Below are 26,555 nucleotides of genomic sequence, written 5' to 3'. Positions count from 1 at the left end.
CTAGCCTAAAGGTGAGAGTCCTCATCTACAGGTTGTAAGGAAGAGAGGTGGGGAGGTAGACACCCAACAGCCTCTCTGGCCTCCTCATTGGGTCTATGGGCTTTAGCACCTACAACACTTACACACACACACACACACACACACACACACACACACACACACACACACACACACACAGAGTCACCAACATAGATCCCTGCCTCAGTTCCTACTCTATGCATGTGCTGGTTAGCTGGAAGTCAGTAAGAGCTCCCCTGAGTATACTTTTAACTTTTGGTTACTGAGGCAAATAAAAACAACCAAGTTTGTTCTGGAAGATAGAAAAGCAGACTTAAAAGAAACACAAAACAAAACAAAACAAAAACAGCCGAGAAGGGTGAAGGGAGAGAGCTTTAGTAGTACAGCTCTTGACTGGTGATGTAGAAGGAACTAGATTCCAACACACACACACACATACACACACACACACACACACACACACACACACAACTATAGACACACATATACACCCCATAGTCAAACACATATGTGCACACACATACATACCATAGACCAACACACACACATCATAAACACATATACACACCCCATTGACATAGATACACACACAAGTGAAAAATCTAAAACAGTGAAAAACCAAAGCAAACCCTCCAAACCCAGAAGGTCGTCTGTGGGCAGCATCGTTAGGTTAGTCCGTTTCAGACAAGAGAGGACACCAGCTGGCCGGGAACTGGGGAAAGCCACTTGCCACACACAAATGCTCGGCTGGGCTTCTGGCTTTCCACACTACCCCTCAGTATTCTCTGGGAAGGACTGTCGAGGTTGTCCGAAGCCAGCCATTCTTGTGGCTTTCTGCTCATAGAGGATTTGCACCCAGGGCCACATAGGTATTTCCATCCTAGGGAAAAACCATCTTTCTCCCACAAGTTCCCTCACTGAATTTGTGATTTTGCTCCTCAAATCCGACAATTTGCTTACTTCTACATTTCCCTGTGGGTGCCAGGGTCAGCTTTATCCAACCAGTTGCAGAGACCTGGGCATCTGCTCAGGCTAGGGAGCAAGGTCCTCCAAGAAATACCTGAGAGGGAGGGCAGGACATGCGAGCTCCATTATTACGTCTGCTGCCATTCTCTCTCCCTTTCCAGACTCCCCTGCTCTCTCTCTCTCCTCCGACTCTGATTCAAGACCTGCTACTGTGTAAGCACTGCTTGTCAAGCGTTTCCTCTGAGATGATGTCAGCCAATCTCTGATAGGCTTCTGGAATAAAGCCACAAATCACTGGTTGGGTCTGAGCCTTGCACTTTTATTTAAATGGCCTGAAACCCAAGCAGTCTCTTTAGCAGCCCACAGGCCTCTTGTCTGGCTTTGCAGTAGCGCTAGCCATCCCAGGAGAGAAAGGCACATTCTGTCTGCTCATCACGACGCTAGAACCCCTGCTGCCAGGCTGTGGGGAGGAGAGAGAAGCAGGGTCTGACTTCACAGGGAAGCCAGTCTCTCCATGGCTTGCATATTAATTGTTCAGAGTTCTGAGCCGAGGCAGACACACAAAGACGGTTGCCCTTCCAGGCTGAAGAGGGTTGTGGGCTTAAGTCTTGGGCTTGTTGGTCTGTTTGGACCTGGCTGTGCAATCCCCAGTCTACAGTGGCTGAATTTATTCTCCAGCTGAAAGATGCTACTCAGAAGAGAATATCATTTTCAAAACTGGACTGGGACTATAGCTCAGTGGAGTGTTCACCTCGCAGGCATGAGGCCCTGGGTTCAATTACCAGCCGTGAAACAAACAAACCAACATTTTGCCTAATTGCCTCTGGTCATAATCATGTTCTAAGGACTAAAACTATGAGGAAGAACGCATTCTGGTCTATTTCCATGGTTTGCCTAGGGCCAGGGAGTCCATTCTGCTGACATTATTTCACATTGGAAGTGAGCAACAGCCTCATATAACACTTTAAATAAATACACTATCATCTTCTCAGAATCAGAACTCTCCAGAAAACTTTCTCAGCCCTTACAAAATACTGAATGACAATGGTCTCTATCCACAAAGACCATGCTAGGTTAAAAGGTTTCAGGGAAGCAGGGCCTATGACTTCGAGCAAGATCCCACCTCTGGTCTTTCAGGGGATGTGCCTAGATGGAGACAAGCCTGGCTGACTCTCAGCGATGTGGTCAGTAAGTACATGCTGGAAGATGATTTAAGATTCTGGAAAGGAGGCTGAGATGTAGCTCAATTGGTAAAGTCCTTGTAGCAGGCATGAGGCCCTGGGTTCGATTTCCAGCACCAAATTACACTGGGTATGGTGGCATATGCCTGTAACCCCAGAACTCTGGAGATGGAGGCAGGAGGATCAGACGTTCACAGGCACCTTTAGCTGTTGTGAAGTTGAAGACATACTGGGTATCTGTGTTTTCCTACTTTGTGACTTCTGGCACGTAGTTTAGGTCACATGGCATTAAACTACCCCCACCCCCTAAAGCCCCAATGACAAGAACTCCACCCCATGACACGTCTTCAGGACCCATCATACTATCTGTGGTGGCTCTCTCTTAAGGAAGCTCTTCTTTGGCACTAAAGGGTCTCTCTCTCTCCAGAGGGCTCCAGCATGGCTGGCTGCCTACAGCCACGGTGCCCTAGCTTTCCTAACAAAGCTCATCTGGAGGGCAATTTGTCTCAGTTTCCTTTCTCCTGAATCACTACAAGCACCACCCACTTCCCTTATAGTAGCTGGGAACCCTACCTGACAGAAGCAATTACCTTGCCAGGAGATGACAGAATGGGGGTAGGGGCCCCCTACCTGTATGACCCTGGTGAGGGTTACCTGGGCTCGATGTTCACCAACGGCAAATTGTATCACGGCCACACCGGGGCTGTGACTGTCCTCAATCCTCTCCACTGTGCTGGAGTCGATCTTGAGGTCATTGCTAATCTCTGCGCTTTGGATGAAGTCCTCCGTCTTCAGGTCCTCCACCTTTTTCAGCTCCCCGTTGGCCAGTTGGATGATCGAGCCTTTCATGAAATAGGGTGGCAGCGTGGGTGGCGCCGTGGCAGGGGATGCCACCGACTGTACCACTGGCAGGTGGATCTGGGCCTGCACCATGGCTGGGTAGGCGGCCTGAGTGACCAGGGCCTCAGGGTTGAAGTTCTCGCTCTTGGGCAGGGCGGTGGTGACAAACGTGTGAGGCACGGCAGCAAACTGGGGTGACGATGTGGCTATGGCCGAGGCTGCCCCAGGTGTGTCCATGTCAGGGCTGCCCACCGGGATGAGCAGAGGCTGGGTGCCTGGGATCACCAGGTGCTGAGGCAGACTGCCGGCGTAGGTGATCGCTTGCTGCTGCCCACTCAGGTAGCCGATGACAGGAGGCTGAGTCCCCGCATAGAAGGCCGTGGCTGGTAGGCCCACCGGGAGAGGCTCTGATGCACTGTGTGTGGTCTGAATGACCGTGTGGGGGGACAGTGCATAGGATCTGTGGCTGGGCTTCCCTAAGTGCAGGCCGCTCTTGTCATTGAGGGTGGATGGGGAGGCCTCTCGATGTGTGGCCTGCTGCGCCTCCAGGTCGGCTGAGGGTGTGTTGCTGTTGGGCAGGACCATCACAGATCCGCGGACCCCAGAGGTGTCACGACTGCTGTAGTCTGCTGGGCTTGGGTGGACCACCACATGCCTGGAATCATAGGGATGAGGCACTGATTTGCCGCTTGCCTTTCCCAGGCTCAGCTCCACAGAGGATGGTGCCGCGTACCTCCGGCTCTTCTCCATCTCCCCATTCAGGACCTCCTTGGCCTGCATAGCCTGCTGCAACCTGCTGCTTTCTGCTTTTTTGGTGGACTCCCGAGGAACAAAGTGGCCTCCAGCATCGCTGTATTGCACGACCACCTGGGACGAGGGCCCCAGGGTGAGTGTGTGCGGGATCATCGTCTGATGGGGATGGAGGTGGACCGGGATGGGTGGAGGAGATGCTGCCCGCCCAGAGCTCTGTGGAGAGCTGGAAATATGAATGTACTGGTTCTGCTGGGTGGGTGGAGGGGACCCCGGGGTGACTAGCCCCGCAGCCCTGCTGAGGTGCTGCTGCGGTGGAGGCTCAACCTTGTGTCCTGGTGCCTGGCTCAGACTGCCCATGTTGGCCAGCAGGGTGGAATAGGCCTCCAGCTGGGAGCGCTGGGATGGAGTGGTGGCCCCTGCAGCTGACGCCACCGAACTGGTGACCGGGTTGCCTGATGGGGAGATTAGCTGGGAGGGGATAAAGCCAGCGTAGGGCCCACTGTATTGGGAGGACCCAATGAACTGGAAGGTGTGTGACAGGTGGGCGTACTGCACGGGAGACACCGGGGTCCCTGACTGAGGAGGAGGGTACACCGTGGGCAGCGTGGTGGCTGTGGGGACTGACCGGGGGGCACTAGGTGGGGAGTAGTCCAGCCCTGCGGACAGTGCTTTATGTAAACCCATTCCTTGTAAACCAAGCTCCCCGGAAGTCCCTGCTGGCCCATGCCGCCCACCCCCATGGCCGCGGCTGCCAGGGGTGCTGGGGAGCCACGCCACACCCTCCACGCAGTGGTTGTCGCTGGGCAGAGCAGTGGCCTTCTCCTCCGAGGGCCGGCTGGTGGCGGGGATCTCACGTTTCTTGGGAGGCAGGCATTCATTGCTCCGCTCTTGGTTGGATTTCATTTTTCGCCGTCCCCCCTCCACGGTGGCTGTTTCACTGGCTGGCTGGCTCTGGTTTTAGTCTGATAAACAGAGAGTCACATTGGATTTCTGTAGGGGATCCAGGCCCTTCATGAGGAATCATCTCCCCGTGGGTTCGCTAGGCTGGCAGTAGCAGCTGCGGATTCTGAGAAGGGGAAGAGACCAGGGGTGGGGTGATGGGGACAGGAAAGAGAGAAGAGGGGAGAAGAAAATCACATCAGCTCTGGAGGAAAAACTCCATCAAGCCAAACCAACCAATCAACCCACTTGCCAACCAAAACCATTATTACCAACAAGGTTAAGAGGAGACCCTGGATTCAGTTGGAATTCCAAAAGTAGATTATAGCCCAACTGTTAAAATAGATTAAAATATAGCTAGGCTAATGAGCTACTAAGAATCAAGAAAATAAGTAAGTTTAAGGGTGCACTTTTCTTAAACATTTGCTTATTTGCTTATGATTTATTTTTATATTTGTGTGTGTGTGTGTGTGTGTGTGTATGCCTGTGCGAGTTTATGTATGTATGTGCCAGTGCCCAGAGGCCCAAAGAAGGCATTGGATCCCCTGGTGCTGGAGTTACGGGCAGTTTTAAACCACCATGTTGGTGCTGGAACCAGAGCCTGGGTGCCCTACAAGAACAGTAAACTCTTGACCACCAGCCATCTCTCCAGCCCAGATGTACTTTCTTAATAAAATAGAGTAGGCAACTCAAACATTTCTCCACACCTTCTCTCCTCTTCCACCTTTTTTTTTTTCTTCTTGGTGGGGGTAGATAATCAATTTTTCTTTTCTTTTTCATACGGGGTCTCTTGTTGCTCTGGCTGGCCTCAAATTGGCTGTGTAATGGAGGCTGGTCTTGAATTCATGATCCTCCTGTCTCAGCCTCCCTAGGGTTGGGATCACAGGTGTCTGGCACTCGGCCTGTTTTTTGTAGATGATGCATTTTGTAAATTTCTTTCACAAAAAGGTTGGTGCCATTACTCATCACCTGAGTGTAACATGGATCTTAAAAGGTCTTATTAATAATAATAATAATAAAAATGGAGCCAGATATTGGGGTGAAAGCTGAAAGATCAGAGAAACAGAACAAGCCAGCCATGTTCTTACCTCTACAAAATCCTCAGCCTCAAGAGAGGGACTTCCTGTTTACTCACACATTATATGCCCTTTCTGTGCCCTGCCATCTTCCTTCCTTCCTAGTGCTGGGATTAAAGGCATGTGTGCTTCCCAGTACTGGGATTAAAGGTGTGTTCCACCACTGCCTGGCTCTGTTTCCAGTGTGGCCTTGAACTCACAGAGATCTGTATGCCTCCCGAGTGATAGGATCAAATGTGTGTGCCACCACTGTCTGGCCTCTGTGTCTAATCTAGTGGCTGGCTCTGTCCTCTGATCCTCTGGCAAGCTTTACTGGGGTACACAACATATCACCACACCTGAGCAACTTTATTGCAGTCAAATGAGATCCCACGAGCTGAGCTTGGGAAGATGCAGATTTGGAAGAGAGATGCTTGGTAGGTCTTCAGGCTATTTCTTCATCTTCAGATGCCAGAACCAATACTCCTAAAATTTCACCTGGTGCCATGCTACTTTCAATTGGGTGGTGTCCTCTTTCCTAACAGCACCTCCCACACATACACCCATGTATCCCAACTCAACAGCAGCAGTCCAAAATAATTCTGCTCACTATAAGTCTCAAGAGAATTCCAAGTGCAGCAATTTACAGGGTAACACTAAGAAATCTTTGAGACTGTTACGAAAATAATTTTAGTTAAAAAAAAAAAAAAAAAACCCAAAACACAATCTATAAGATTAAGCCTGACATGGTGGCTCATGCTTATAATCCCAGCACTTTGAAGGCTGAGGCAGGAGGATGAACACAAACTTGAGGCTTTCCTGGGCTACATATCAGATGCTGTCTCATAAAAATGATGAATACACAATTATGTAAATGAAATAAAGCCAAGACTTTGGAAGTTTCCTTAATTAGAGTGGAACACTTGCTTCATCCATATCTTTTCCCTTCCGAGTTTGTCTTTGAATACACTCGCCCTATCATCTCCTCCTCTTCCCCCAGCAGGTTCCAGTTCACCCAGAGCAGGGGATGAGATATTTGCCAGACAAATCACACCTATGTGTCCAAAGCCAGCCATGTAGTGACGCAAGGGACTCTTGTGGCGCCATCCTGTCTCAGTCTCACAGAGACACCGAATTCTGCCTCACCACCATCGTGTGAACAGTGTCCACCTGTCACGAGGTAGATGTTCAAGGTGACCAATGTGAAGCGCAGTAGCAGCAGAAGGTACGGATGCTGTCCAAAGGGAGAAGCTGCAGAGGGAAGCAACATCCCAGGCTCTGATTTGGGAGCTGCACTTCTGGGGTGGGACCCTGAATGCATTTCCTCCTTAGATTCTCTTGCCTGTGATCTGACTTCAAAACAGCCCCCCAAAATGGGTGTGGTAATGAGTGCTGTAATCTCAGCCCTTGGGAGGCAGATGCAGTAAGACTGGGATGTTGTAAACCAGCCTGGGCTAAATAGTGAGTTCCAGGCCAGCTTGGGCTACAAAGAAAGATCCTGTCTAAAAGGAGGGGAAAAAAGCAAATGAGCAAGCAAACAAACAAACAAAATCAAAGCAAACAAACAAACAAAACCTCTAAGCCTTTCCCAAATAAAAACAAAACTCATACTGTAAGCTCCCGATCTTCAGCAATTCAAGCTGTGTCCCAACAGCAAGACCCACAATGCAACAGAGCCCTTTGCTCTGTTCCTCCTTCCTGTATCACTCAACTCTAGACTGTTCTCATCAGTGTGTGTGTGTGTGTGTGTGTGTGTGTGTGAAGAGAGAGACAGAGACAGAGAGAGACAGAGCATGTCACAGTGTGCATGCAGAGGTCAAAGAACAACTTTGGGGATCAGTTCTCACCTTCCAGCTTACTTGAGATGGGGGTCTCATCACTATTGGGTAAGCCAGGCCAGCCATGTGGTACATTGTTTGGCTTTTACATGGCTTCTGGGGATCTGAACTCATATCCTCACGCTTGTGTGGTAAACGCTTTACTCACTGAGCCAGCTTGCCTGCCTCCCACTTCAGACTTTTCCCCTGGTTTTCGACTCCAGTCGGGGTAGCAGTGGTTTAAAAGCTCCTATTTGTTTTGTTTCAACATCACCAAGAAATACCACAGCCAAGGGATAAATGACACAAGAAGCCACCCCTCCCTCCTGAGTCTGATCAGGTAGACAGAAACCAAGATCGTTCAGGTAGACAATAAAGCGAGGTGACTGAACACCAGAAAAGTAAGAGAAGTTACCTCAATAAAACACACTCACAAGACAGCCATTAGACACGGGGACAGACACAAGTAAAAGACTGAAGTTATTCATGCTGAAGAAATTAAAAATAGCATGTACCCGACGATGTAGAAAAGCCCCAAAGCAGGTAAGGAATCGTGTTTCAAATTATCTTTATTCGGCCTGACTCTCTCCTATTTAGAGCACAGAGCATCATTTACGCCCAGTGTTTACAAGTCCACTGCAAGGACAGCCTAAAAATCAAACCCCAAAGTATCAAAAGCGTTGTTACGTTTTGCTGTCTGAAATGTGGGTCCTCTGCAAAGAGCAGCCAACCAGTGCTCTGAACTACTGAGCTACCCACCTTTCCAACCCAGTTTCCACTTTCTCATACCAGCTGGCAAGGGAACATAATCATTGCTGCGGTCTACTCAGAGAACTGCTCCGTGCGGCCTCTGCTGGCGGCCCAGGTGCACTGCCCCATAAAACGCCACAGGATTTCATTAGGGATGTGCAGGCAAGAGTGATATGTCAGAATCGGAAATGAGAGCATTTGCATACCGTAGTAGGCCCAGCCAGCGAGGGAATAGGTTAATTAGCTCAAGGCAGCTTGAGGGAAGAAAACGCAGGGGGCAGGAAAGTCCTTTCAAAGCCAAGTAAAATGTCAAACACATTCAGGAAGTGCCATTAGCAACAGGCAAACAGAAAACTGCCTGAGCTCGTGACTGTAGTATGCAAACCAGGAGCTCCCATGAAGGCTGACTTGGTTCTCAGAGGTACAGGGGCTTATTTATACCACTTATTTGATAGAGGCTGGCTGGCTCTTCAGCCCTGAACACTAACTGGGCTGAGCATCTGCTAATGAACTAACGGGATACATCAAATATCTATTTTTAGTACCGAGGATCACACCCAGCACCTTGCAAATGCCAGGCAGGCACTCTACCACTTAGATCTAACTCCTGGTATGATGTATCAATGCTGACAAATTCAAGTTTATTCTGAAAAATTATCTATTGGCAAACAGTAGACTCTATGCTAGAGATGGGCTTTGTAAAACAAGGATGATACAGGAGTGTCTCAGGCTGAACTGACACAAATCTTTACCTGTAATCTTTTTTTTTTGATATTTGAAAATTTTATAATTAAGGCATTTATTATTATTATTATTATTATTATTATTATTATTATTATTATTGTGGGTGGATGGGTGGCACTTGTGCACAGCATGCATGTGGCAATCAGACAATACTGAAGAGCTGGTTTTCTCTTTCCTTGTGTGGGTCCCGGGGAATCGAACTCAGGTCGTCAGGCTTGGGGGTAATGCCTTTATCCACTGAGCTGTCTTTCTGCTTAGAATAACAGATTTAACAGAAGGGGGATCTTGCTGTGCTGTCTGGGCTCAAGAGATGGTCCTGACCAAGGCTCCCAAGTTGTCACCTCTCCTGACATTCTCCTAAACGTGGGAGTGTTTACCGAGAGAAGACAGGGCGCTCTAATCGGAGGTGATGAATCTTTTAGCTCTCTGTTCTGTTAGCTCTCAGTACTGTTTGTATCTTCCAGCGTGGTACTGGATCCGGATGAATTTTCACTAAACCACTAGGGGGCACCACGCCATGCTACTGTGTAGTGGGGTTCACTGTGACATTTTCATTTCATATATATCATATTTTGATCAATTTTTCCCTTCTGCCCTTCTATCCCTCCTTCTTACTGCCTCTTTCTTCCATAAAAATATTAACACTTTCTTCTTTTCACACACACACACACACACACACACACACACACACACACTATTCTCTCTTAAAATCTGTACAGAAACATGATTTAAATTGGTAGGCGTATCTAGTTGTTTGATGTTGTGACACAGCACTGTCATCTACAAAATCCATGCTTCGGAATTGCTCAGTGAGGTTCCCCCCACACACAAAATTTCCTCCTCCCCCGCCCCCCCCAAAATCTAATGATGTTTAGAATTTTGTATCAGTCACATTCATAGGTTTAGGGGGCACACTTGGTCTGTAGGTTGGACATGCCTTTAGGCTATTACACATTCTATACAGGACTCAATAATGTTTTTGCTTAAATATGGTTCCATTTTCTTCCTACTGTCCTGGCTAAGAAGCGACAGAACATGATCCTTCTGTGCTGGAGATGTGAAGATAGATGGTCACTGATTTTAAGAAGGCACTTCTAGAATTTGGCACAGACGGTCTTAAAAACACATTTCAGGGGCGAGGAAAGAGTGGAGATGCTGTTGCTGCACACCCAGTCCCTAGATTCTCAGTTTGAGTGAGCTGCGGGCCCCGACTTGCACAAATGGGAGGAGCCAGGGGTGGGGCAGGTTCAGCATCCCTAACCTGCAAACCTGAAATGCAAAATGCTCCCCAAGTCCCCAAGTCTGTGAGCAGCCACATGACAGACACAGTGGGGAATTCCACCACTGGTCTGACAGGGCAGACTGGAGCCAGAAGGTAGGGTCACTAAAAATATTATATAAAATAAGTATGAATATTTAAAACTACGAAAATACTGAACGCAGAACGCTTCTTGTCCTGAACACTTTGGATAAAGGATACTAAACCACACTAAGAAACGAAACATTTGACATAATGGCAGGATCACTAGGACACAGCGAGAATTCTTGAGGTCCTCATTCACCGATACCCTTCCCATATGACTATCACCAGAGGAAACTGTGTGCTAAGGCAGACGACCTTCAGTTTGGTTAACTTTGAAAAAGATGCCTAACCTCAGGATCCTTGGAGGATCCAGGAAGGAGACAGCAGGCATAATTAGACTCCTTCATGGCTGACTGATTAGGCTAGCCTCAAAGGAAGTCAATCACTTATTCACTCACCAAATCCTTACTCCGTTTTGGACTATTCAGTGGACTTTCGCTGCTCAGTGTCAGCATGGGGCCCAGGACACGTCTCACCTCCATTTTCTGTCTGCTCTGTTCAACATTTTATTAGTGTTTTGGTTATCGTCTTTAGAGGTAGCAGAAGGCTGGAAGGGATATTTAGTATGTTGTGATTAATATGCAAATATATCATCAGAGGCTGGAAGTGATGGCATAGAACCAAGAGAATTAAGATTAATGAGAATAGAAATAAATGCCTGCCCTTGGTTTTAATAGCTCAATTAGCTTGGTTGGAGAGCTCTGCCTTAAGAATGGTTTAAATGAAGGAGCTATGATTTTTTTTTTTTTGAGACAGGATCTCAGGTAGCCCAGGTTGGCCTTCAAATATGCAATGAAGCTGAGGATGACCTTGAATTTCTGACTCTCCTGCCTCTGCCTTCTGAGTGCTGGGATGTGTGCCATCATACCAGGTTTGGAAATCCCTCACCCAGTGGTCATGTATGACACACTCACATGCTGCAAGCATGCTGTGACGTCAGTGTGATGGCAAAGAGTGGTCTCCACCCGCTGTGTGGGGCGAGGATGTTCAAGTAAACCTTGCACAATGTGAGCACTAATCAAGGACTTCAGATTTTGTGGCAAATGTCATGGTTGGGTGACAAAGAGGAGACATTAGGCTGTCTCTCATAGGCAAGCAACAGGGATGGTGGTGTTCCAGACCCAGCACCCAAGCTCAGCATGACTTGGGCCACAACAGAGCTGAGACCGCATCTCCTGCCCTGGTGGGACACTAAGAATTGTGAGTATCAACATGCCTTCTAGGTGAGCTCTGTGTGTGTCAGAAAAGGCAGACTCAAGCCAAGTGTGCTGGTACACACCCATAAATCCAGGATTGTGGAAACGGAGGCTGCAGAGCTGTCTGAAAACAACAACAAACCCCTAAGATAACAAAACAACACAGAAGGAAAAGAAAGGCCTGACTAACACATTTAAAGCCTCTCAGAATAGCACAAGTCCCATTTGGGTTCACAGAGGCTAAGAGAAGCTGAGTTCAGGGTAGAGTGGTCCTCTGATTAAAAGCCTTTAGGACAGCCAGCCATGGGGAGGGGGGGGGTCCTCAGATGCTCTAGCTGTCTCGTCCTCTTTTTCTGTTTTCTTTTTGAGACTAAAATAATTACATTTCTCTCTTCCCTTTCCTCCCTCGAAATCTTCTCATATACTCCTTGCTCTCTTTCAAATGTATGACCAGTTTTTTTTCATTAACAGTTACTACATGCATATGTATAATACATATATATTCCAAATATAACCCGCTCAGTCAGTATGATGTTACTTGTACATATGTTTTTGGGGCTGGCCATTTGGTACTGGATAATCAATTGGTGTGCTGGCTGCCTTGTCTTGATGTCCCTGAATGGCAGGTGGCTAAGTCTTGCCCCACTTGTACCCACTTGTCCTTCTGTAGGCTGTACTATTTGCTGCTAAGTGTCAGCATGGTGGAGGAACAGCCCTCACCAAGGTTTGGGTAAAGCTGTCCTTAGGCTGCTGGCTTTTTCCAATGCCATTTTGGTCCATGTGGTGACAGAGGGCACTGGGGGTGCCTGGAAACATCTCAACAGCTGTCCTGTGATGTGGGTCCACCACACCTGTCCCTGATTTCTCATGAGCCTGGGGAACATGAGTCTGGACCAGGATGGAGGGGATGCGGCTGACATCTGGCCCAAGACATCCTTAGAAGGTACTCACACAGAGCAAGTGGCTGCAGCTCAGCGTGACCAGTGTGCTCTGGCTGCCTGCCCGCCCTGGAATTCCTGGAAAGGCTCAAGACAGGAAAAATGACCATCTGGATCCAAACAGGTCCCAAGAGGACTGTCCAGCAGAAATTGAGTTGGAGTTTTTGAGAAAAGCTGGAAATGCCTTTCTGTCAAGACCTTTCCTGGTTTCAGTGCCAAAGCAAAACCCCTTCAGCTCTCTGGTGTCCTTCATGCCAGAGCAGCCTCCCCAGGCGCCTGCAGGGCTGGTGAGCCACCACTTGGGCTGGAGGGCTGGGACTAGCCATGGTGAACTTCAGGCCTCCCTCTGGTCTAGTGCAAACTGCTTTAAGGAGAGGGCAAGGTGGCCCTCGATGGGGCCTCAACCCCGAGACTGCGGGAACAAGGAGACAGCCGATCAAGATGGCATTGTCAGAACAGGGGAGGAAGTGCCCCTGCCGTACGCATCTCATGACAATGTCCTGTTCCCTGAAATGCAACTTCCTGTAAAGCTCATGAAGCATTTCTTTACAGAATATCAACATAAAATGTTAACATTATTGCTGTTAATGATATCAATGCTATTAATGATAGGAAGATGATATTGATGTGATTCACACACACACACACACACACCACACATACACACACACACACACCACACATACACACACACATACATACACACACACCCACACCACACATACACACACATATACACACACACTTTTTTTTAGAGACAGTTTCTCCTGTCAGCTCAGCCTGACCTGGTTCTCGTTATTTCCACAAGTGCTGGGATTGCTGGTGTGTCCCATCATGTGTACTGATGAGGAAGGATCCCAGCAGTTGCTCAAGAATAGGATATGATATAAGGACAAGGACATGGCAGACTCTGGTGTAAGGTCAAGGAGGAAAGGGTAGATTGCTAGTTTTACTCCCATTTGCCTACATAATCTTTTCTTTTCTTCTTAATGTAATTTTTATTTGACTTGAAAGCATGCATTTGCCCTGTTTTAAGGAGATAATTATTTAGCTAACATATAATTTTATAAGCAGTATCTCTGCTGATAAAATAGGGAGAAATTCATTTGCGCAAAGCCTGGCAAAATGCACACGCTAAATCAATGACAGCCATCATAAATAGAATCTGTTTTCCACCAATCATCCAAAGTTATCTGTTACCCATGCCTCCTGGTCCTGTGATGAAACTAATCTGCCCCTTTTAAACTGCCCATCCTTCCAAACATCCAGGTTTTTTTTTTTTTGTTTTGTTTTTTTTGTTTTTACTTTTCTTACATCTGTATGGCTGTTTCAAACTTAGTGTCTTTCTTTGCTTAGCATACAGGACCTTATTTATAATTGTTCCCAACACAGGACTCCATTCACACCAAAGAGAGAAAGAATGCTCAGGAGGGCCGGATGTGAAATGCAAGCATGGCATTTCTTGGCAAGGGTTAAGCTCAATGTGCCTGGTCCCACACTGCCTGTTCCTCAATACTTTTTGGATGAGTAATTCCCAAAAGGCATTGTGGGGAGATGTAGAATCTTCTTTCCCTACCCCCAGGGAAGGCTGCCAGCAGACTAAGCACACATACACTTAGAGCTTCTCTGCACACCAGGAAGCCGAATACTGGAACAGCTACATCCTGCATCCTACAAGATAGGCCATCAGGGGCCGGACTTCCTGGAGTTAGAATGGCCCAACTTCTAATAGAAGAGAATGTGAAAATCTCCATCAAGTCAGAAGAATGTCTTTTAGGAACTAAAGCATTCTGGGCAGGATTTAAAGTGTTCTTTGCCCTTGATGTGAAACTTCCAGATAATTCTTAAGTTCATCTGCTATCTCTAGGGCAGTCACACACTGGTTTCCCTTCTGCATGGTTTTACAATCTCTATGGTTTGAGTGTAACCTCAAAGTTCACATTTTAGAAATGTAACCCCTAAGGCAAGAGTGCTGGGTGATAGGACCTTTAAGGTCAACGGGGAGGGCTCTGACCTCATGAATGACTGCTGATGTTACTGCAGGTATGGGTTAGCTATGACAGGTGTGAGTCCATCAGTCAGCTTCTACTAACATGACATCCACCACCCACTCAATACAACCAGTGCACCTAGAAATCTTCCACAGCCATGGGATACCACACATCCCAACACGATGAAGACAGGACATGGCCCTAACCCTTGGTTCTCCAGAAGTGTGAGGTCATACTTTTCCCAGAACACAGAGAAACCTGCATATGTACCTGATACAAGTTCCACTGAGTCTGTGATCTTGCTAAAGGTAAACGTATGGAGCACAGCTCTGATAGACAAGGAAGCTTGGCATCTTAGTGTTAGGCCATCCCCTCCTTGTCTGCAGAATCCAGAATTAATGCTGGCTACACATTACACTCCTGGGGGAACTTGTAAACACAAGACCAACACTCTATGCACTCTGGGATAGCAGCATCAGAATGCCTGGAGTCGGGGACTACCATAGGAATTTGTTTGTTTGTTCATTTATTTACTTATGTTTGTGTGTGTGTGTGTGTGTGTGTGTGTGTGCATATGTACACGTGTATACAGGTATGTGTGTATGTAGGCTAGGATGTAACCTCTGGGGTTCCTTTTCCAGTTTCATTTTAAAGACTGGGTCTTTGGCTGGCCTGGAACTCACCAAGCAGGCTGGGATGGCTGGTCAGTGACCCCCAGGGGTCCTCCTGCCTCAGTCTCCCCAGTTTGGAGAGTGGGTACCACTATGCTTGGCTTTTTTTATTTGGGTTCTGAGGATCAAATTCAAATCTTTGCATTTTATTGATTGAGCCCAGTTACTTCCCGGCCCAACTACTGGAATCTAAAAAACATACACCAGAGGCTCTTGATGGGCAGTCAGAAGTGAGGACCCATTGTGTCGAACATCTCTGAGTTCCCTTTAAACCCTGCCATTCCTTAGGAGCATGTCTCAGCAACTTTAAATGCAGCGCCCAATCCTCCCCCACCTCTACCAGCACACAATGTTCTCACCCCTTTGCCTGAACTTCAAAGACGAATGGCCCACGAATAGGCCCACGAGTGAGGGGCCACTAATACCTATTAGGATTGTATTACGCAACCACACCAACAAAGAAAACAAAAACAAAAAACAAACATCATAACTGCTGGTGAGGATGTGGCGAAAATGAAGCCTGTGCATTGCTGAGAGTTCCTGATGCCAAGACACACTTGTTCTGTGATCTAGTGACTCTGTTTCTCTCTAACACCTATGGCGGTTAATCTTCAATGTCAACTTAGCGCATCTGGAATTACCTAGGAGACACATTTCTCTGCGTGTGTGCTTCCGGAGAGGCTTGACTGAGGAAATGCGGGTGGCGCTCTTCCATGGTCTAGTGTCTCAAGATGAATGAGAAGGAAAAGGAAGAGAGAGCACGCTAAGCAGCAGCATTCATCTGGCTTAGCTTCCTGAGCGTGGACACAGGACCAGCCCTTCACACTCCTGCCACTACCACGAGGACTTCCCTGCCTTCCTTTGCAGGACGGACTGCGCTCCCAGTGGGTGAGGCAAAACCCCCCTTTCTTCCTTAAGTTGCTCTTGCCAGGCATTTTTGTCACAGCGACGGGAGAAGTAACTAGTGTGATACCTAGAAACAATTCAAAGAAATCAACTCAAACAGACCCTGGGACCCAATGTGCATGGCAGCGTTCTTTACAATAGCTGGAATCAGTGTATCAGCCGAACATCTATCAACAGAGGGACAGCAGAACCAGGGGGTAGGTCCATTCACCATCACTACCATTCAGTCCCCATTCTTGACAGAGGGCTGGTATTCGGATACCCGCTGCAGCACAGATGAAACCTGAGCCATCATGCCAAGGGAGAGGAGCCATATCCAAAAGAACATTATCTGCTTCCACTTATATGAAATACCCAATAAATGTAAAATTAAATGGGGGCTGGGGAGAAAACTCAAAGAAAGCTCAGGGTACAGGATCACAGTCTGGAATGATGGCTGGATGGCTGCTACCATGGCAGCAGTTAATGCCCCTTTGTTGTACACTCTCATAGTTAAAAGAACACATCTTATTTATATCATGTATATTTCAATCATTAAACAGGACACATTAGAGTTGTAATACCTGGTGAAAAGATGGTAATTGTTTTTGAATGAAACAACCCCTTGCCCCCCTCCCACACCTCAGCTCTGTAGAGCCACACAGGTTCACAAACTGCCAGAGTTTGTCTGCATCCCATGGCTGAGCTTTGGGGGAATCTTTAACCCCTTAAAACTACAACACAGGGCTGGCAAGGTGGCTCAGTGGTAAAGGTGTGCTAGTACAAGTGTGGTGGCCCAAGTCTCACCCTGGAAACCTATGTGAAAGTTCAAGGGGAGAACTCACTCCACAAAGCTGTCTTCTGACCTTCATATGCTTTCTGTAGTGTATGTGTCCTCACATTGTACATACATATCACACACACACACACACACACACACACACACACACACACACACACTCAGAGTTCAGTAACTGGAGACTCAACAACACATTCAGCCCTCAATTAGGTGGCCTCTGGCCATTTCTCCATGATTTGCCAAAAGAGGGTCCCCTGCCTACATCACATCCTTCAGTAAAAGTTCCTAAGATCTCGCCAGAGGTATTTCCACCTTGGCCATCCTTGGTCCTGGTTGTTGACCATACTGTGAACCCCTCCTTGGGCACCAATCGAATGCGATGGCTCCTTTCTTTGTGGGTACTCTGCTTCACCTCCTGGCAGGTGGGCAGATTTGTAGATTCTGAGTGTGATGGTGCTGTGCTGGACACCATCCTGAGCTCACAGTGGGAGGACACAGAACGCTGCACCTGTGAAGAATCTGCTCTGGAAATTCCCTTTCTACTTCGGACCCACAAGTGAAATGATGACCCCAAGTCTCCCCAGTTCAGGCAGTGCCACGGGCTGCTTGAGATGCTGTGATTCCGGAAGGCCTGACGCCATCACCCCCCTTAGCACCAATCTTAAGGAAACGCTCCAGAAGCCTTTGGATTTATGGGAAGGAACAAGCTGTTACAGAGACAACAGTTTTACTGAAACCAGCCTAAATCAAGTGGAGAAAGGACAGCTGTAAAAATCAGCCAAGGTAAGAATTCTCTCGGAAACAAATGCTTGTTTTAGAATCGCGGGAGGGGGGCGGGGGCGGGTGACTCACACTTCTGTGAATGGATGGCTGCATTCTGACCCTCGGAAGATGAATGGTTCATTTTGAAAAGCTCAGCAAGTGCAAAACCTACTTTCCACCTCCGTTCATTTCAGAGCGAGGCTGCAGAGTGGAGTCTGCGATGCCTGGGTCGTTCCCAATCACCAGCAAAACCGACAATGGGCTGACCTGCTACCTGCAGCTGTTTTCAATCAGAAAGCAGAGCAATTATGGCAGCCTCTCCTGGGGCTCACATGCAGGGCCACACGAAGCCAGTGAAACATTAAGGATGTTTGAACCAGCTCCCAGAAATCTACAATGTTCGCCTGCCAAACACTCCTCTTCACCGTGGCTGGGCATCATTAACTCCATTCGGTATTCATTCAATAATCAAAAACCTACATTTTTCCTGGATGAATGTCAATGTCCTCTGATCTAGGCACACTGTCACACCGTCTGTACCACACAGGAGATGTCACGGCATGTATATGTCCTTCAGCTTATTTTTCGGTATTTGGTCTCATGGAAGAAGGGGATGCCCTGCTCTGGAACCTTGGCGATGCAGTGAACGGACTGTTGGGATGATGAGCCTGTCAGAGACTAGAGAAAGAAATGCTTTGCTGTATCCTTGCATTTGAGACTTGCTCTTGAAACCACAGTGTGTCAGCCAGAAGAACACAGTGGTGGCTTGACGTACATGCCTAGCTTTGTGTTACATAAGACCCGGGCTGGCTCCTAACTGCTGGCCTCTGGCAATTGGTGACTTTAGGAGAAGCATTCAATTGTGTAAGCTTTACTTTCCTCTTTAAGAAAATGGAGGTGGGGCTGGAGAGATGGCTCAGTATTTGAGAGCACTTGCTGCTCTTGCAGAGGACAGGTTTGGTTTCTCCCATCCACATGGCACAGCTCACATGCCTGCAACTTCAGTCAGAGGTTCTGATGCCCTCTTCTGGCCTCTGTGGGCACCTGCATATGTGCGGTGCACATACAGACAGACAGGCAGACATGCACAATACACATTTAAAAATAAGAAGGAAGAACATGGAGATGGGCTGAGGAATAGCTTAGTTAGCAAAGTGCTTGCCTCGCAAACATAAGACCTGAGTCTGACCTCCCAGAATTCATAGTGTGGTGAAATCCTGGTGTGGTGTCACATGCCTGTAATCCCAGCACTAGGCAGGCAGGGGGATGTGGATCTTTGGGGTTCACAGGTCAATAGGCCTAATCTACTTGGTGATTTCCAGGGCAATGATATATTCTGCCCGGAAAAAAAAAAAAAAATCAAGAAACACCGTGCTCACGCACATAGACACAAAGCACACAAGAGAGACAATGCAGAGGATGAACACAGAGATAATTACAAGCCCAAGCTTGTGAGGCTGTTAGGAAAATTATGTGGGCTGAAGCAATGTCCAGCACACCAATAGTCATTTCTAGTAACATACTGCTTTCAATTATCAAACATCCTGTTATCTCGCCGTTGAAGGAAGAAGATGCTTAGGGTTAAGACTATGTGAGTTGTTATCCTGGCTGTCTTGATCCACCTGGGGCCTGTTAGTTCATTTCTAGGTGCCTCAGTTTTCTTGTCTCTAAAGTGGGAACAACATCAGGGCTAGCTCGCTGTAAGTTCACAGACAAGAAGAAACACTATCCAAGGCTGGAGTGTGGGCAAGCCTTAGGACTATCAGCAGCTGCTGTTAGCTTCCAAGAGGGGCCTTCCTTCAATCAGTTCCTGTTTTTATCCATGTGAAAATGTCTGCATTGTTCTCCTAAGTTTTTCCCAAGGCAACAAAGTACATCATAGGTACCAGTCAACTCCAGAAGACACTGGGTGAAACAGTCCCTAATTAAAAGGTTCCCGTCTCACTTCTCTTAATGAGGCACCTCAGACCTCCTCAGTTCAGAAGCATACCAGGTCCTTAAAACCATCTGCTACAGAACACTCCATGTGCCTATGTGTCTAGACATACACATACTCAATACAGATATACACATACATGCATATGCACTGCACCTCAAACTAGAATAAAACTTAGCATAACAAATGGTCAATTGTATCTGTATTCAAATACGAAATTCAAATATGTCCATATTTTAAATCTGATTTCATCTGTACTATTACTCATTTCTGGGGTATAATTGGCAGCTTTTGGACTTATTTGAACATAGACCACAGAGCACAGTTACTCATCATAAATTGAATCTGGCCTTTTACTCTTGTTTTTTTAGTTTTGGTATGCCCACAGTCTGACTGGAATCTCTACAACCAGACAAGCACAGAATCTGGCCAGCTACTGACTGTGTTTAAGGCTTTAAGAGCAAACGAAAGCTAACGAAGGGTGATGCTGTGATCCAGTGACTGCAATTGAACAGGCGATAAAGTGTTCAACAAATGGAAATTTAAAAAAGCAACCACTTCTGTTCGTAAGCACCGTGGCCTTGGAAAACATGAACATTGGAAAACATGTACACTGGTTCATCTTGTGTTACTATAATGATACACCTAGTGCAGGCTACTTCTGAAGAGGAGAGGGTCGTTCAGCTCACAGTTCTGGAGGCTGGAAGTCTAAGGTTAGGCAGCCCAATTGGCTCTGGTGAAGTCTTCACAGCAAAATCTGTCACAGCAATGGTGGCAGAGTGGAAGAAAAAGATGGCATCTTGAAACAGGAAGCTTGAGAGTCCGTCACGGGTGCAGTCAGGTTCTGTATCAACTCCTTCCAGGAAACCAGCCCTCCCTTCCCGAGTCAAGGCCCCAGTGAAGGAGGACCTCTCACTAGTTCCCTGCCTCTTAAAGTGACAAACCATCTCCTAACACTGTCACTGTGAGAAACAAATCTCCAGCACAAGAACCTCTGAGAACAAAGTGTGTGAACACAGGGACAGCTAATCAGCTCATCTGTATGTGGAAAAGACAGAAGAGCAGTTTTGAGAATGCTAGAACACGGGAAATGAGATGGTTTATTACTTCCTGTCTGTCTGTCTGTCTATCTATCTATCTATCCATCCATCCATCCATCCATTCATTCATCATCTATCATCTCTATCATCTACTGAGAATATAATATCTATCATAAAAATTAAAATATATTGTCTTTCCTGAATAACTCAATTGCAGGTCAGGAGTTTTCCCCTTGGATGCTCCAACATTCCCTTATCATCCCTCTCAAACTTACATCTTCTCGAGTACTGTATTTATGCTAATGATCATGTACCATTTCCTCAGGATTGTGACCAGAGTACTATTTTTGATATGACTGTATCGCTTAGATCCCATGGGGGAGGGAGGACTTTGAGTCATGGCATACTTGACTCCTGCCTCAGTTTTCTCATTTTAGAATGGGATTATAGCAGCCACTCTGCAGGGTCAGGTGATAATTAAATGCATACTAAACACTAAACACTTGGCATAGTGTACAGTCAGTCAACACCAGCCGAAAGATATTATGTGGGGGAAGGAATGGCTATAAGTGAAGGGGAGCTAAGAAAGGGTGAATTGGGGAGAACAGACAGACAAAAGGAGCGTGTTCTCTGATGCAGAATCTAGGATGTATTTAGTGAGAGCAAGGGCACCAGGGAGAGGGGGTGGGAACAGGAAAGGTCATGAGCCAATGACAGACGTGAATGAAAAGATGATGAAACCCACTATTTTGCATGCTAACTAAAAATTAAAAATGCCTCTCAGGTCCAGTTAGAGTTGTAAAGGTGCTCATCTCTTCTTCCTTCATGAGAAGACAAGGAAGTGGTAGAGTATTCCATGAGAATTCAGTCAGCACCTCTGGGCTTCTCACGGTTTGGTACCAAGCACTCCATTCTGGCTTTTGCTAGTATTCTTTTAAGGAACAAATTATTTTTCTTGACTGATTTTTTTTTAAAAGAAGTTTTGCCTCATCCTTAAGTGTGTGGACTTGATAATTTTTTATCATGATGTATTTCCAACAGTGTGAAGGGAAGGGGCTGTTGCCTGTTTCGGCTGCCGGTCACCAGCACTGCTGCCGATTCCAGGACAGAGAGGCTGTGTGCATTCCAAGAAAAGAGCTGGGAGCTACGTTCAGTCAGTCACACGTGTGAGCATTCCTGGTCTCTCATGGAAGTCACATTGGACTGGAAAGGGGGAAGGCCCTTATGTCCATAGAGGATAATTTTGTTTTCTCTCCCCGCTCCCCTCCTCCCCTCCTCTCTTCCTGCCTTCTTTCCTTCCTCCCCTGTTCCATCCCTCCTCTCCTCCCTTCCTTCACCCCTCCCCCTTTTCAAGACAGGCTCTTACTCTGCAGTCCAGGCTTGACTTAAACTCATGGCACTCTTCCTGCCTCCTCCTCCAGTGAGCTGGGATTGCAAGACATGCAGCCACGATGCCCAGCTATTAAGGGATAAATTCTTAGAACAGGTTAATTTGGCTTTCTCTACAATCTAAATAGGAGGCGCCCATCAGATAAGTATCTGGATGTCAAGGAACAAAAGTGCACTTTCTCAACATGGAAAAAATTCATCTTATTTATCATAGTCTCACCCCCCCCACACACACACACGAAATTAGGATTTCTCTCTCTCCAACAGTTTGCACAATCTACATTATCTCCATTTGGCTCATGGATGGTGGGTAGGAGGATGAAAAGTAGCCATAAGGCAGGGACTAAATCAATCAATAGCAATTGCCAGTGCGGATGGTGACAGGAGCCCATCACACACACATGCAGCCAGCCACAGAAAACTCTGCAGAACTGGGTAGAAAGCTCCTGCCTGGAGATCCCAAAGGGACCAAGAGATGTGCAAACCAGGCTGGCCCAGGTATGAAGCGTAAATATGTGTTTTGTCTCTCCTTTCAAGGACAGTGTGGAAGATGGCTTTTAATTAAATGCATGGGTTTGCAAGCTCCCTCATGCTAAATGCCAGAACCATACTACCTCACAAGGATGGTTTGAGCCAGTCAATCCCAGCCTGGGTGGAACCTATGAAGAGAATGACTCTGAGATGCTTAGAAGCTTGGTGGCAGTGTGTCACAGTTCAAGGCCGGGGGCAACTGGGACTCAGGCTGGTCTAGGTAGAGTTCTAAGGAAAGGCTCCACCCTAAAGGGATTATCTCAAGATGGAAAGCAACTCCTGGGTAGAAACAGAATGGGTAAGTGGATAGGAAGAAGACCACTCTGGCAAGGGAGGACACTGCTAACTGGTTAGCTGATGACTTTAAATGGCTGTGAATTCTTATTGTAAATTACAGGTAGGACATCCCTTGTCCAATATGCTTGCAATCATAAGCATTTCACATTTTGCAGATCTCTAGATTTGGGACTATTTACATTCATACATGGGACATCTTGGAGATGGAAACCAAGTCTGAATATAACAAATGCATAGACCGGAGGTCATTTGAGACTGCATTTTTTAGTGCACCTTGAATTTGCCTGAGACTCGTCACATGACATCATTTCTATCTGTGCCCATCAAGTCAGCACTTAACAAGTTTCAGATTTCATAGCAGTTCAACTTGTATAGTCTCATTGTCCATCGAACTTGAACTTGGCAGAGGGCTTGCCCAGCAGGCATGAAGGCCCAAGTTTAAGGGTATGGTGGTACACAGCTATTATCCCAGCGCTAGGGAGGCAGAGGCAGGAGGATCAGAAGTTCAAAGTCACTTTCAGCTACATAGAGAGTTTGAGGTTAACCTGGGAAAGAGATGGTGTCTTAAAAACAAAGATCACCATGGAAATACATCTCTGGAATGTCTCTGTGAATACATTTCCAGAAATTTGTGAGGAGGGAAGAGCAACCCTGAATGTGGGTGGCACAACCTGGGGACCTCAGACTGAATAAAAAGGAGAACACAAAGAGAACATCAGTACTCGCCCTCTTTGCCTCACATGAGGATGCGATGTGAACGCTGTCTTCATGAGGCTGCCATCATTTCCCAGCCATGATGAATGTATCTCTCAAAACCGAGTCCAAATAAACGCTGCCTCCTTTAAACTGCATTTGTCGGATGTTTTGTCTCAACAAAAGAAGTGACCAGCACACCCGGTTGGTGGGAGATTTGCTTTAACCATAAAGATCTTTATTGTGTATAGGGAACAGTTTAACTCTAGGGCGTTTGAATGCCTGAAACACATGGAAGGTCCTCAGCCCGTTCCCTCGGACTGACCCAGGCTTGCTTCAGTTTGCGGAGGGCAGAATCCAGCTGTGGTAGTGCCCAAAGACTCCTATGCTTTGCCACGACCTTGCACACTGAGCGCCTATAATCTGGGGTGCTAAGTAATGGTAATTCAATCATATGGAAATTTCAGTGGTAATTTGCTGTCACCTTCCCTGTCCCCTCTGTGCTAAGAACACCTACTCCCAGCGGCAGGGGACTCATCTGCCACTTTTCTAGCATGTTCTTCTAAGTTAAGACACAACAAAACAGCAGTGTGTCCCTGATACATGAACTTGGTAGGGGAGGAAATACCTCAGGCATGGAAAGGGATACTTTTCCTTTTCTTCTGCATCTTCTTTTTCACAAACCGATGAATACTTTCCCCACCCCTTGAACTGCCATCTCTTGCTCTTGTGGTTATAACCACACAAATCTGCTCCGATCACTGTCTTTTGGGACATCAGAGGAAAGGTTGAATGTAGGTGTCTCACTGACAAGGACTATTCCTAGTTCTGTGTGTGTGTGTGTGTGTGTGTGTGTGTGTGTGTGTGTGTGTGTGTGCAAGTGTACTTGTATGTGGGTATGCGTGCACAAATGTGCAGATTGTAGGTGTGCACACACGTGCAACTCTTCCCTGTCTCGGACACCATCCACCTGGTTTTATTTTTCCTGTTACAGGATTCCTCACTGCCTCTGGAACTCACCAAGTAAGCTAGGCTGGCTGGCCAATGGGCTCTAGGGATTTTCCTGTCCCCACCTCTCCAGTGCTGAGATTACAAGTGTCTGCCACCATGTCCAACTACTACTACTACTACTACTACTACTACTACTACTACTACTACTTCTTCTTCTTCTTCTTCTTCTTCTTCTTCTTCTTCTTCTTCTTCTTCTTCTTCTTCTTCTTCTTCTTCTTCATTTTTCTTTTGTTTCTCTGTGGGGCTCTGCCTGTCCTGCAACTCATTCTGTAGACCAGGCTGGCCTCAAACTCAGAGATCTGCCTGCCTCTGCCTCCCGGGTGCTGGGATTAAAGATGAACACCACCATGATCAGACCAGTCAGATTTTTGTTTTTTAATGTCACACATTAGTTACTTTTTCTGTTGCAGTGATAAAATTTTAAAAAAGGAACTTAAGGGAGAAAGGGTTTATTGTTTATTAATTTACTTCCCACAGTTCAAGTCTATCATGACAAGGACATCCTGGCATTGAGGGAACTAGTCACCTTGCATCCAGTCAGGAAGCTGAGAACAACAGCTGCTTGTGCTCTCTTTTTTATATAGTCCAGAACCCAAGCGCAGGGAATGGTGCTGCCCATTTCACAGCTGGTCTTCCCACCTCAGTTAACTTAGGGTAATTTCTCACAAGCATTCCCAGATCCTTGTCTCCTAGATGATTCTAGATACTTCTCAGTTGATAATCAGTGTTAACCATCACATGTAGGTTCTGGGCATAGAACTCAGATTCCCATATTTACAAGGCAGGCACTTGACCAACCTCTCAACCCTTCATTCCTACCTCGAAACCATTCTCCTAATCTTTTCTCAAAGGCTCTGGACTTATCAACAGAGATAAATTCACAGTTTAGACACATTACCTAGGATATTCCTTTTTCTGACATTGGCACAATTTAGGCAAAGCAAATGCTTGAAATAGCTATCTCTGAAGTCATGGGGTAAATCTCCAGAAGTGACTTATTCTTTTCTTCCCATGTCTATTTCCTGCCCACATTGTACAAAACATGGACAGGTTTCACTTAGCAACTAAACCCAGCACAGGCCATGGGTGTCAGCCTCTTCCCAACTCACACTGCAACTTAGAAGGCTCAAAGTGGGAAATTAATCCATTGCTTGCTCTCTCTCTCTCTCTCTCTCTCTCTCTCTCTCTCTCTCTCTCTCTGAATTTCAAAGCACAGAAGAAATGGACAGGGCTTTACTTAATTCTGGAATAAACTTATTGCTGTTGGTCATGTCCTGGGAATAGTAATATATTCTGCCCATTCATTAATAAAAGTTTCAGAACCTACGGTCAAGGTTCAAATCATTGATAGATTATCAGTATTTCTCCCACAATATTTTAAAATTTTTCCTTGAAGAGAAGTAAATTAAATGGCAGTCCCTCTGCTGCCAAAAAGAGTATGAACAATCTGAGACTACAAGATTTCCAGGACAAGTGAGAGGACACCAGGACAAGGACACCAGCATTCTTCAGGGGAACACATCTCATATGGAAACGTCCTTAGATTATTAATATTTTATTTTGCTTGTGTGAGTGTTTTGCCTGAATGTATATATGTACACCACATGTGTACCCAGTGCCTGAGGAAGTCAGAATGGGTGTCAGATCCCCTGGAATTGGAGCCACTTTGTAGGTTCTGGGAACTGAACCTGGGTCCTCTGTAAGCGTAGTCAGTGCTGTTAACCACTGAGCCATCTCTCCAGCCCCAGGATCTCGTGTTTTAAATCCAGCATTCTAACTGCTTACAAACTTCCTTTGGGTTAGATTTCTCTCCTTCTAGATGTCTTCGCTCAAGGCATCAAGCTAGTTTTCAATTTAGGCATTTGTCTGACATTTTTTGGCAAGGTAAGTTTTGAGCAGACCAAGTTTTGATTGTAATTAAAAAAAGAAGAACTTTTGGATATAGATGAAAACAAGGATCATGGGATTATGTATGTGCACGTATATGTAT

At 46.6% G+C, this 26,555-nt stretch overlaps 1 protein-coding gene across 11 annotated transcripts in view; it reads right to left on the bottom strand.

The window, feature by feature from the left end:
* Atxn1 (ataxin 1) overlaps positions 1–26,555 on the bottom strand; it is a 415,680-nt gene that overhangs the window by 16,539 nt on the left and 372,586 nt on the right. For all 11 annotated transcript variants that reach the window (XM_028867699.2, XM_028867693.2, XM_028867696.2 and 8 more), the window contains one exon: positions 2,820–4,824. In XM_028867699.2, coding sequence (XP_028723532.1) covers positions 2,820–4,661 — 1,842 coding nt within the window. In that variant the 5' untranslated portion in view covers positions 4,662–4,824. The remainder of the gene's footprint in view (positions 1–2,819; positions 4,825–26,555) is intronic.

This window comes from Peromyscus leucopus, chromosome 5, assembly GCF_004664715.2.
Source record: "Peromyscus leucopus breed LL Stock chromosome 5, UCI_PerLeu_2.1, whole genome shotgun sequence".
NCBI classification, from domain to species: Eukaryota; Metazoa; Chordata; class Mammalia; order Rodentia; family Cricetidae; genus Peromyscus; species Peromyscus leucopus.
The sequence above is the reverse complement of the archived record's forward strand: the minus strand, read 5'-3'. Positions and strand labels throughout refer to the sequence as shown.